Consider the following 12,704-nt stretch of genomic DNA (forward strand, 5'->3'; position numbering starts at 1 on the left):
ATAATGCAGTAACAGTAAATAACTCAAAAGATACCATATTCAGCTCAATCGCAAAATACGAAAATTTAGACACGCTTTACAAGTATAACAATTAAAGGCAAATCTTTAACCTAAATCACCTAAATATGAGTTTATGAGATAATTGTGATTTTTTCCAAACTTGCAATAACAGATAAGACATTTCATTTACCAGTTAGCATGAGAAACATAGATCTCTATGCCTATATGTCTATCACGACCCGGAATTTCCACCCTCGGGATCATAATGATGCCTAACATTTCATTTGCTAGACAAGCCAACTTTTTTTTTGGTAACTAAATAATTTTATTACCAAGTAATATTTACACATTGATTCTCTTTTTTTAGCTTGATCTGGACATAAGTCCCAGATTCAGCTATCTCTTCCTTTCCCTCTACTCCTACCTATTCTTAACTGTCTACATATCTATATGAACAATAGGATAGTAGTTCAGTTCTAGTAACCTTCTCTTCAAACGTTGCTTCAAATTCCCTCTACAATGTATCTCCTGTGTTAACAGTCAAGTGATTGTTTCAGCATTCCTCTGTGTTGCTTAAAAGACTCATGCATTCCTCTCTTGCAATATATAATATATGCTTCCAGCTAGTGACATCCTGTAAATTTCAGCATTAGAACTTCTACCTTTACAGTATTGTTCAGCCCATTTCAATTCTTGATCCCATGTCATCGCATGCCTATGAACCCTCTGCCATTCCAGCACTGCTGTCCTGATTTGTGTTGAAAATAGACATTTAAAGAATAGGTGATCAATAGTTTCTTCTTCTGTGTGACATAGTGGGCAGGTATCATCTTCCACACAGCCCCATCTCCTCAATCTGTCTCTTGTTTGTAGTCTTCTATATGCAGCCGGGAATAAGATGAATATCCATTTAGGTAGCCCAATATTGTTGCACATCATCCTTCTCCATGGAACCTTGCTAAACTCTCCTTGCAGCTTCAAGTACATAGCCTTGGTTGGGAATTTTTCCATTCTGAATACCTCTTCTTCTGAGTAACCAGCTTCTTCAAAGTATTTCTTGGATTTAAATATTTTCTGGATCACCCATGATGGTTGTTTTGGCTCATCTCCCCACACTGAATTATATTTCTTATAGTATACATGAACTCATTAAACCCATATTTTGCCTTTCTTCTTGCATAAATTCCATAGTAGCTTGCAGATAGCAGCTTTATTCCATATGCCTATGTCTAACAAGTTCAATCCACCTGCTGCTCTTGGCCAACACAATCTGTCCCAGACTAGAAGTGCTTTCTTTGTGACCTCCACACCTCCTGTCCATAGAAACCTTCTACACATGCTTTCAATCAAGTGAATCAGTTACTTTGGTAGTAGGAATATGTGAGACCAAAATACTTGAATGGAGAATAGTACACTCTTAATAAACTGGACTCTTCTTGCATAAGAGAGGAACTTAGTAGTCCAAGATTGTATTCTCCCTACCAGTTTCTCAATAAGAGGCTGACTTTGCACTAGTGATAGCCTTTTAGTACTCAAAGGTACCCCGGATATCTCACTGGAAGAGTCCCCTTGGAGAATCCTAGCATTTGCAGTATTTCCTGTTGTATGTCATCCCTGAATCCTCCAAAATAGATGGAACTTTTTTCAGCATTGGCAACTAATCCAGAAGCTTGTGAGAATTCTTGGAAGCACTGATATAATAGCTGCACATATATAGTATCACCTCTACAAAATAGTAACAGATCATCGGCAAAATTAAGTTGTATTATGTTTAGCTTGGCATACTTAGGGTGATAGTTAATATTTGGATTCATCTTTAATGTCTTCAACAGTCTGGTGAAGTACTCCATAGCTAATACAAATAGGTACAGAGACAAAGGATCACCCTGCCTCAACCCCTTTTTAGCAGGGAAAGGTGTTGAATGCTGCCCATTGATGATGATGGAATACGAGACACTCCTCACACTTCTCATAATCCAGTGAACAAACTTCACTGGCATTTGCAGACTCCTTATGAATTTCTCCATATAATCCCATTCAATAGAGTCATAGGCTTTCTTCATATCCACTTTCAACATGCATCTTGGTGATAAGCCTTTCCTACCATATCCTTTAACAAGTTCATGACTCATTATTATGTTGTCATTTATCAATCTTCCAGGTACAAATGCAGACTGCCTTTTATCTACTATATCATCCATTATGCCTTGCAGTCTATTAGTTATCACCTTCAATATGATTTTGTAGATGAGAGTGCAGCAAGATATTGGTCTGAATTCAGTAACTCTGGTTGGATTTGTTACCTTAGGAACCAAGGTCACTGTTGTACAATTGATAGGCTGGTACAAGTTATCTCTTGAGAAGAACTCCATCACTGCATCTGTTATCTTGTCTCCGACCACAGGCCATGCCTTTTTGAAGAAAAGTGCATTGAATCCATCACATCCAGGTGCTTTACTATCACTTATACCTAGTAGAGCCTTGTATATTTCTTCTTTAGATATTGCTTTTACCAACTGTAATTGTTGTTGTCTATTCACCAATGGACCATCCCTCATAATCAGTAGATTAATAGCAGGTAATCTTCCAGTTGCTGATCCCAATAGTTGTTTATAGAACCCAATTACTTTCTCTTCAATCTCTTGTTTTGTTTGTATTACTTCCTCATTGCTCCTTATTAAGTTCTTGATCTTGTTCTGAGAGTATCTACTTGTTATGCTTGCAAAGAAGTAGGCAGTGTTATCATCTCCTAACTTTAACCACTGTACTCTTGACTTTTATTTCATGATACCTTCTTTCACCCTCAGCCACTTCTCCAGTTGCATCTTTATGTCCTTTTCTACTATAACCATATTCTCAGGTTGTCCAGGACTCCTCATTTGTTCCTGCAGCTTACATAATTGTTTCCTGCACTGTTTAATCTTGTCTCCTACTGCATTATACTATGTATTATTTAGGTCTTTTATAGCTTGTTTCACTCTTTTCAATCTTTTTCATACATCTTTCATGGTATTGTCTTCATTACTCTCTTGCCATGCTCCACTAACTAGAGCTAGGAAGTCTTTGTGTTCAACTAGATGATTTAGAAACTTGAAAGGTTTGGGAACTTTCTCTTCATTATCTTCAAATGACACATTCAGGGGTGAGTGGTCAGAGCATCCTAGATCCATTACCCATACCTCCAGATATGGCATTTTCAACATCCACTCAGTATTGACCAAAGCTCTGTCTATTTTACTGTAAGTGTGCCCATTTGTCCATGTGAAATTCCTTCCATTGGTCCTCATTTCAACCAAAGCAGTATCATCTATGAAACTATTGAAATCTCTCACCTCCAATTCTTGTACAAGATTCCCAATTAGCCTGTCCTCCTCTGACCTGATGGCATTGTAGTCTCCCATGATTAGCCATGGGCCCTGTTGCCTAATATTTATATCAGCTAAGTCTCTCCACAGGTATTCCAATGTATGCAAGCCATAGAATGCAGTAAAATCAAACCTCATATCCATACTTTAATGTGAATTGCAGCATGAATAAATTGAGAAGACTTTCCCAATTCCAAGCATTCTATCTCATTAGCATCCCATAACAACCAAATTCTTCCTCTGCTACTGTGTTCATAGTTGTCTAACCAATCCCACCCTGTAGTAATCTTCCTTATTATTTGAATAGCCTTCTGCTCCTTTATTATGTGTTCAGGTAATGCTATCACACTTATTTTATTGCTCCTTATAAACCTCTTAACCTCTTTCTATTTAGGGATCTTATTCAATCCCCTAATGTTCCATGTAACAAGCTTCATACACGAATAAATAGGGATTGTGAATACCCTTCCACTCCTGTTTGGCTACTCTGCCTACTTGAACCCTCACCCATTTGCCTTGGAACTGTTAGTTGCAATCCAGATTCTACTAGTATGTTGAACCCATTGATCATGCTAATTTCATCAGCTCCTGTTTTCTTCTTGCTTCGAGCTACTGATTTCCCTGTGGCTTTTTTCCAAATATGTTCCTCCTCTCCTCTAGCTATCCTTGTAGGTGGGTTAGCAATATTGCTATTTGCACCAGCAACCATTGCTACTTCACTGTTCTTAACAGGTACGTTTTCCTGCTCCACCTTATTACTAAGGTTAGCTTTGGGTTGCCACTCTTGTTTCTGCTTTTGTTGCTTAGGCTTAATCTTCTGAGTTGGTTGTTCTTCTTTTTTGCATATGTGCCCAACTTGCATACATGTATGACAAAATTCAGGGACCCAGTCATAAACTATTTCTTGCATGAATTCTCTTCCCTTAGGATGTGTCACCTTAATGGCCCTGGGTAGTTCTTTAGTAATATCCATCTCAATTAGCACTTTAGCATAGGTAATTCGATCCAACTGAGTAGTACAAGCATTTGCATATAAGGGAATCCCTAATCCACTACTTATCCTACTTAGTGACTTTGCTCCTCAATAATTCAGTGGTATATTAGGGAACTTTACCCATACAGGTATGGTTTGCAATACCTCCTTATTAAAATCAAAATTTTCTTACCATACCTTCATGATTATCGGCTTATTATTCAGCATGTGAGGCCCTGAGTACAGAACTTCATCTCTGTCCTCTGTAAATTAAATCTTACCACAAAATAACCATCATTTTGAAAGTAGACTTTTGGCTTTGTTGTAAAATTCCACACTGAAGCAATAAAACGTTCCATAGCTCATATTGTTGGGGTTGCTCCAACAACATACAGGATCAAAGCTTGCTTTCATTTCCTTGTCTCCTCTTCCACTTCTTCCTTGCATAATTCAACAATTACTTCTCCATTTATTATGGTTGGTGCAATGAAACTTAGATTCATTCCTTTTGTTGCCAATCTGTTCCCCACAAACAAATTAACTCACTTATTCTGGTCTATCTCTGTGCTCGCAGCTGTTAATTTGTCCTTTCTTTTATCATCTTCTAACCTATCCCCAATTTTCCCTAAATTACCAGTAGTTGCTTCTGAATTGCTCGCAAGCAGAGCAATTTTCTCTGAGCTAGGGTTGCCGTTCTTCAACTAATTACCAGTATTTGCTTCTGAATTTCTCGCATGCAGACCAACTTTTCCTGAGCTAGCATTGACGTTTTCCCACTGATTTCCAGTAGTTACCTTTGCACTATCAATCATTGGTAGAGGACTCATAGCAGGGGGTGTTTGCATACCTTCCTTTATGGCTGATAATGGCGGCCACTGTTCTTTTGAAATTTTCTTCACATCTGTGATCTCCGAACTTTGCGTTCCAGTGATCTGAGTATTGTTCCCAGTTCCCGTATAATCCATAAGCGGAATCGTAGTCGCATTTCTCTTCGGCCTACCCCTCGTCATTGTTGTTCAGGGTATTTTAGCAAAAGCACGCTATCATGCGCTGAGAGAGAAGAGAGTAACGAGCAATATAGAGTTTAGACAAGCCAACATTAGCTATACTTATTAACCATTTTAAACAATTCAAATCAAATGATAACAATAAAATTGAATAACCTGAAATAAAGTGATAAATTGATAAATGGCGTAATCCAAATACAATCTCAAAAATTGGTATCACAAATACATGAGTGTCTAGAGTACTACAGATAATAGTCTAAATAAAACACAACTATTTGGGATAAAAATAAATAGTAAAGAGGACATAAAAGGGGACTTCATAGTTGAGGACGCCGTGCAGCTATACCTCAAGTCTCCATCAATAACTGGATCCGAGCAAACTCACTTAGCGTTGCTGGGACTAACTCTGTTATCTACACAAGAAGTGCAGAGTATAGTATAAGTACAACCGACCCCGTGTACTCTATAAGTAACGAGTCTAACCACGATGAAGTAGTGACGGGGCTAAGGCGGGTCACTTACAATAACCTGTACGCAATAATAATAATAATAACAGGAAAAACAAGAAATGGAACTAAAGCAATTAACTCATAAAAAAGAACTCGAAATCCAACTACCAGAGAATCTAGAATAACATGTCTCATAAACTCATCTTAACATACCGAGGCAAATCCAACAATCACAAACAAATACCATATATATAATCCATTGCGGCGCGCAACCCGATCCCACCATATCATCATCTGTAAATATCATAATCCGTTTTTATTCCACCATTTTAATGCATTACCTTTCAATTTTCGTTGTGGCGTGCAATCCACTCCCCAAACAATTTCAATCAACAACCAAGATTTACAAGAATTTCTACATCAAGAGAGTAAATGTATAATGTAGGCAATGCAGAATCACATAATAATCAAAGAATCTCTAACAACTCGAATATCTCGACTTTATCAACTCATCGGTTTCTTTCAATTAAACAACCCATACAAGTGAAACCACGTTATAGAAGGCAACACATATTACAAAACTATAAGGCAAATAAGACATGAAAATTTAGATATGCAAGTAAAGCAAGTAGAGACAAGTAGCAAATAAGCAAGGAGTCTTGGAAGGGATGAACAATTTAATACAAGAATAACTAAGTGACAAGTAACAATTATGGCATAGAAGTCAATAAAGCATGTCGCAATTATGGCATTACACAAGATATATCATGAAAAGATGAAAGCAAGTATCATGACGGCGTATATACACGCGTCACCTCGCATATACGCCATTTTCCACATAATTCACATACCACGTAGTTCAAGGTTCCCTAATTTCCTAAAATCAAAGTTAGACCCAATACTTACCTCACTCTCCAATTCAATCAATCAATCAACTATGGCCTTGTCTTTTGAACAAGCCTCCAAACCTTTTAAATATAGCAAATTATCGATCAAATGATTCAAAATAAGCTTTAGAAACTACCCATTAATGGAATATGTTCAATGTTGATCATTTTTAAAAATGTCAACAAAAGTCAACCCCGGTCCCGCTTGGTCAAAACTCGAGGTTCGAACCAAAATGCGATTACGCATTCACCCCCGAGTCAGGTTATATGATTTGTTTTGAAACTGACCTCAATTTGAGGTTTAAATCTCAATTTAATAAAAATCCCCAAATCTACCCAAATCTCTAATTTCTACCATGAAATCATAAATTTGATGTTGAAATATTATGAAAAGTAATGGGTAGTTGAAATAAAATGGATTAAAGCTACTTACAAATGAATTTGGGAAGAAAAGTCTCTTGAAAATTTGCCTATAGAGTGTTTAGGGTAGAGAAATGGTGTAAAACGAGCTAAGTCCCGTGTTTCCCTCTTTTACCCAGGTGCAGATACGATGTCTTGTTCACAATTGCGAACATCGCAAATGCGAACCCTGCCACAGAAGAGCTGAAGTCGCAAATGCAACGAAAAGATAGCAAATGCGAAACTCCACCATCGCAAATGCGGTCAGGAACTTTGCAAATGGGAAGTGGACTCAAGTGGTCACTGATCGCAATTGCGACCACTTCCTTCGCAAAAATGAAAGGCCACAGTTCGCAAAAGCGAACAAAATTCTCGTAAATGCGAGATTCCCCTAGCCCAGCCCATGCAAAATACGAACGATTCTTCGCAAAAGCGAGGCTCGCAATTGCGAGCCAGACCTAGCAAATGTGAGATCTGCAACAGAGCACCAGAACTGGTATTGCACCACCAGTCCTAGCACTAGCCAAGCTCATCTGAAACACGTCTGAAACTCACCCGAGCCCTTCGGGCTCCAAATTAAATATGCACACAAGTGTAATAACATCATACAAACTTGCTCGCATGATCAAATTACTAAAATAACATCTAAATCTACAAATCAACCATCAAAACTAATGAAATTTCTAAGTAAACTCAAGAACAACTAGAATCACATCCAAATGTCCTAATCTTGTCAGCTAAATTCCGAATTGCACCAAATTTTCTAGACAAGTTTCAAATAGCGATGCAAACCTATTCCAAGTTTCAGCATCAAAATATGAACTCGTTAGCTATGAAGTCTATTTATGGCCAAACTTAGGAAATTTACAAACTTTCACAATACTCGTATGGCAAAATGAGTCAAATCAATTTAGGGAGCTCCAATTTCAATTTCGGGAATACACTCAAGTCCAAAACCACGATACAGACCTACCAAAATCGTTAAAATACAGATTCACGATCGTTTTCACAAAATATTGACCATGATCAACTCAAGTTATTTTAAAGCCAAAAATAATGTTTTCTTCAAATTTTTACATAAAAGCTTTTCAATATCAAACGAAGCTAACAGAGGTTTCGAAACTCAGATCAAGCGCTAAGACTCAAAATGACCTATCGGGTCATCGCAATGTCAAGTATACATGTCAAGTCAATAACACAATGTTGCCATCTAACATAAGTAAAATATATCTCTATGCCTATATGTCAAATATACATGTCGAGTCAATAATGTCCCAATGAAATCATCAAGTACACTCACTCTCAGCACACTTAGGTTGCCTGGCTCAAATGCCCCTCACCATCACACACACAATTACTCAGCACTGTACGAGTGCCTGGCTCAAAATCCCCTCATAAATCATGTGTATATCACTTTGCTTGCGCTCACTATAATATCAGACTCCGGAGGGGCGAATACTGGCCCAAGCGCTAATCAATAGTAAATATGACCTAATGTGGCATAAAACCCGATCCAAATAACAATCTGTTGCGGCGTGCAACTATAAGGCCCCGTAAAAGTTCGCCAAGAATTTAAACTTTTATGGTTCCAAGGTAAGCTAATCTGCTACAACATGGATTTTTGGATTGTGCAATGCATCATGGAGTTGGTAGAAGAATTTATAGAAAACGACAATTCTGTTGTCCATTATGCTATAGCAGATCTTTTTTGCTGACCACAGAATCACCACGGAATGAATCAAAAGCAACTCAAATTTGAAACCCATTTTGTGGCCATTCTACTCGCAACATAACCATTCTGCTACTGCTAAATTGCATCGCGAAATTGACCAGACCCAACCCAAAATTTGAAACCCATTTTGTGGCAATTCTGCTAGCCGCATAACCATTCTTCTACCGCATAATTGCATTTCAGAATTGACATACCATTTTGTGGCCATTCTGCTGGCCACATATCTGTTCTGCTACCATGGAATTGCACCACATAATTGACATCGAGGGGTTATTTTTGGAAATTTTTTTATCCAACCCTATTTTGATATAAGGCCTTAGGGGGTCATTTTATAAGATATAATTTGATGTTATAGAGTGAGGTTATCAATTTAGAGAGAGAGAGAGAGAGAGAGAGAGAGAGAGAGAGAGAGAGAGAGAGAGAGAGAGAGAGAGAGAAACTCTATCAAATTATACTCTCCAATTCTTGCTCAAACCTTGAGAATTCAAGAGGGAAACTCACAAGACCTTCTACTTACAATGTAAGACTTCATCCCTAGATTTAATGAAATGTTTAAAAATGGGTTTAAGTAGTATTTTATCATGGTGGGGATTGTGGGATGGTGGCCGGAAGCCATAAGCCCTTAATCTCGAATTTGGGAGTATGTGAAGACTAGGAGATGTGATTTTGGTGAGTTTAAGGCAAATGGTTGGGCATGCATGTGACTAATGTTGGTTGATGGGTGTTGTAGAGATATTGTATATTGGTTGGATGCTTGAAAACTAACGGTGAGGGTAGAAAAATTTCTATTATGGGACCTTGTAATCAATTTCACATATTAAGTGTTTGATGAAATATCAGAATGGGTTAAATCTAAGAACACCTTCCTGACTATGGTTATATTTGGTTATGTTTCTATAGATTCTAGTTGCTAGGAATGTGGGACGTTGTAGTAACTCTAAGGAAAATCTTAATTGCGGTAGGTTGGCTAAACTCCCTTTCTATAATCGGAATCAACGAGTTCGTTGTAAGTTATAAATATGGTTTGCTCAAACTCTAATTCCAACTTCTCCAAATTGATTCCAAAATTGATTTTCCTAAATGCTTATGTACTCGAGTCGCGTTCGAATTGATCCTATCCTATTATGCTCCTCTTTTGTGGGAAAATGTTCAAATATGGTTGTTGTAACTAATGCATATGAATTGAATCCATGTTTTAATCATAAATTACCATGCTCTCCTTTGTAAGTATTTCCAATGTGTTTTGATTTCTTACATACTCATGAGTTAAAACTATGTATTTCCCTTTTGGAAAATTATTTCAAGAATAAATGGTGTATCGCCCGTTTATGATTTTAACTTGTGCTTCGATTGCTAGTCATTTTTCTCCATTCTTTGAAAAGAAATCCATTGTGTTTAACGCCTTCTTTACTAATGAACTTAAAGTTATGATTTTCGAAATATTCTATATGTTGATGTTCATAGTAATGATCCTTGAAAATAAAGAAATGAAAGTGTGTGATGGCAGGCTATAATTGTGTGTTTTAGTCGCTTATTGCACTCTAATTCATTGCACTTTATTCATGTTTGAGCTTTAATTGATAGTTTTTTGCACTTATTATGTATTTTATGCCTTGTAGGAGTGATTTCGAGTTATGTAGAAGTTGTGGAATGAATTCGAGCTATTTGAAGATTTGAAGTTTGAGTAAAAGCTCATGGGATTAAGTCGGGATCGTGTTCGGGGATCGAGGACCAAGTCTGAGTAAATTAGCTCTCTGGATTTCCCCACGAATGCCCGCATGGTGTGTCGCCCCATGTGGCGCGCTGTGCAAGTTTTACAGAGTTATTTTTCTATTTCGGCTAGGAGAAGGTTATTTCGTCTGGGGCCGACCATACTTGGTATAAATACATGGGAAAATATTATTTTATGGACTTGTTTGACATATTTTAGACCTAAGGGGGCTAAGGAGGAGTTGGAAAGACACAAGCACAAGGATTTCATCATTCCTTCCTCACTCAAGACCCTAGTTTGGATCGAATTTATGTTTTTCTATACTTTAATTTTATTTGTGATGAATTGCTCCATATATATGGAGTAGTTCTCTTTAGGATTTGATGGATTTGGTATATTGATGATTGTTTGTGGATTATAACTCTACTTTTATGTATTGAAGAGTTTTTGGATGAATTAACTGTTGCATCTATATTCACTTGTTCATGTAATCAAGAGAGGCATAACTTGTGATATCTTTGCATTATATTGTTGGTTGAGTTCATAGATTCTGCTAACTAATCGAAAGAGACTAGTTGAATCATTGATTAAACCTAGTTAGGAGTATAGTCGAAAGAGATTTTCATAAAGACCAATCCACTACGCATTCTTGCATATCTTCACGTGCTTAAATTGGTTCATCTTGTAAAGTTAAGACTTAATCGAGAGAGGAGTTTTTGCAGAACGTTTGAACTAATAATTGAGTGAATTCGAGAGACTCACTTGAACATTAGAAGTGAATTATCTAGAGTTAGATCCTGAACAATTATATTGCACCTATCATATCAAAATCCTATCTTCTCCTATTAAAAACCTTCTTTGCTTATTCCTTGTTTCGATTGTCATTAGTCAATAACTTTAGATTCTTAGTTAATTTCAGTTACACATCTTATAAATCTCAACTGTTGATCATCTTGGATATCAACCAATCCTGAAACTACGAGAATATTTTTTAAATTCAATCCCTGTGCATACGATAGTATAATGTACTATACTATATTTGATTAGAGAGCAGAATTTAAGTGTGTGTTTTGTGGCACTGTTGTCGAGGATGGGCAATCAATAGTGTTTGAAGCAGCTTGTAGTGCTAATTTAGGAATTTTTTCTTTTTATTTTATTTTTCTCTTTTTATGTTTGGTGTTCTTTGACTATGCGCATGTTACAGGTTAAGATTGGTGCATGACTCAAACTTCTACGAAGGAAGTGCTACCATACGAGCCAAAAATTGAAAAACAAATGCGACAATAGAGGAAGGAAAGAAATCTCACTGAGACATCAGAAAAGGTTGGGCAATCCTCAACCAAAGAATTTATGGCTGGAAACGGTGAGGATAATGTAGATTTGGCTGCGCGAGAAGCAACCCAGCTAAGAGAACAAGCTGAATGAGATGCTGAGGAAACAACTATTAGAGATGCACAAATTATGTACGAAGAAGAGAGGGGTCAGAGAATTGCTCAAAATTAACCCTTGGATGCAGACCAGTTCGGAAATATAGCTCGCGGGTCTGGGAGATCGCTTTGGCGAGTATGGTAGACCGGTATATAATCAAGGATTATCAAGTATTAGACCACCCTCAATTGTAGAAAAGAAATTGAAATTGAAGCAAGGGCTGCTTCAAACCCTTCAGAATTGCTCTGTATTCAGAGGGAAGCCAAATAAAGATCCAAACATACATATAATGGACTTCAAGGAGATTATGAACACCTTTCTATACAATTGGGTATCACAAGATACATTGTATTTAATGGCATTCTCCTTTTCTCTTAAAGATGATGCAAAACAGTGGCTTCGAAGCTTGCTCAAAGGATCAATTAGAACTTGGGAGGAGATGACCGGACAATTCCTTGATAAATATTTCTCCTCAGCTAAAACGGGTTATCAATTAGCTAAAACCCCAAATATACCATAACACACCCAATCCACAAGTTATCAATTAGCTTGAAATTTCAACGACGAGCGACCAACCCACTACCCTACCACATATGGAATTTCTCCATGCCATTTTATTCTTCCAAACTCCATAAATCAGTAGAACAATAGGCCAACACGAGTGGACTACAAAACAGTCCAGTAAAAGTGAAATAAATCAAACTCACGGCTTCCGATCACCGTCCCGTGAGTTCTAATTATTAGAAAAAGAAT

At 37.3% G+C, this 12,704-nt stretch overlaps 1 protein-coding gene across 1 annotated transcript; it reads right to left on the reverse strand.

The window, feature by feature from the left end:
* Positions 1–582: 582 nt before the first annotated feature.
* LOC107774942 (uncharacterized) lies at positions 583–1,338 on the reverse strand. The gene is made up of 2 exons (XM_016594607.1): positions 1,167–1,338; positions 583–1,115 (listed from the first exon to the last, which is right to left on the reverse strand). The coding sequence occupies exons 1-2, from the start codon at positions 1,336–1,338 to the stop codon at positions 583–585; spliced, it is 705 nt and encodes a 234-aa protein (XP_016450093.1).
* Between the last annotated feature and the right edge of the window lie 11,366 nt (positions 1,339–12,704).

The sequence above is a fragment of the Nicotiana tabacum genome, chromosome 12, assembly GCF_000715075.1.
Source record: "Nicotiana tabacum cultivar K326 chromosome 12, ASM71507v2, whole genome shotgun sequence".
Taxonomy (NCBI): domain Eukaryota; kingdom Viridiplantae; phylum Streptophyta; class Magnoliopsida; order Solanales; family Solanaceae; genus Nicotiana; species Nicotiana tabacum.

Excerpts from the sequence above, each read along its gene's own strand:
- LOC107774942 (XM_016594607.1), bottom strand. The coding sequence starts at position 1,338 with ATGTGTAGAAGGTTTCTATGGACAGGAGGTGTGGAGGTCACAAAGAAA. Across the intron at positions 1,116-1,166 it reads GAATTTATGCAAGAAGAAAG|TGTGGGGAGATGAGCCAAAA; the intron begins GCAAAATATGGG and ends AATATAATTCAG.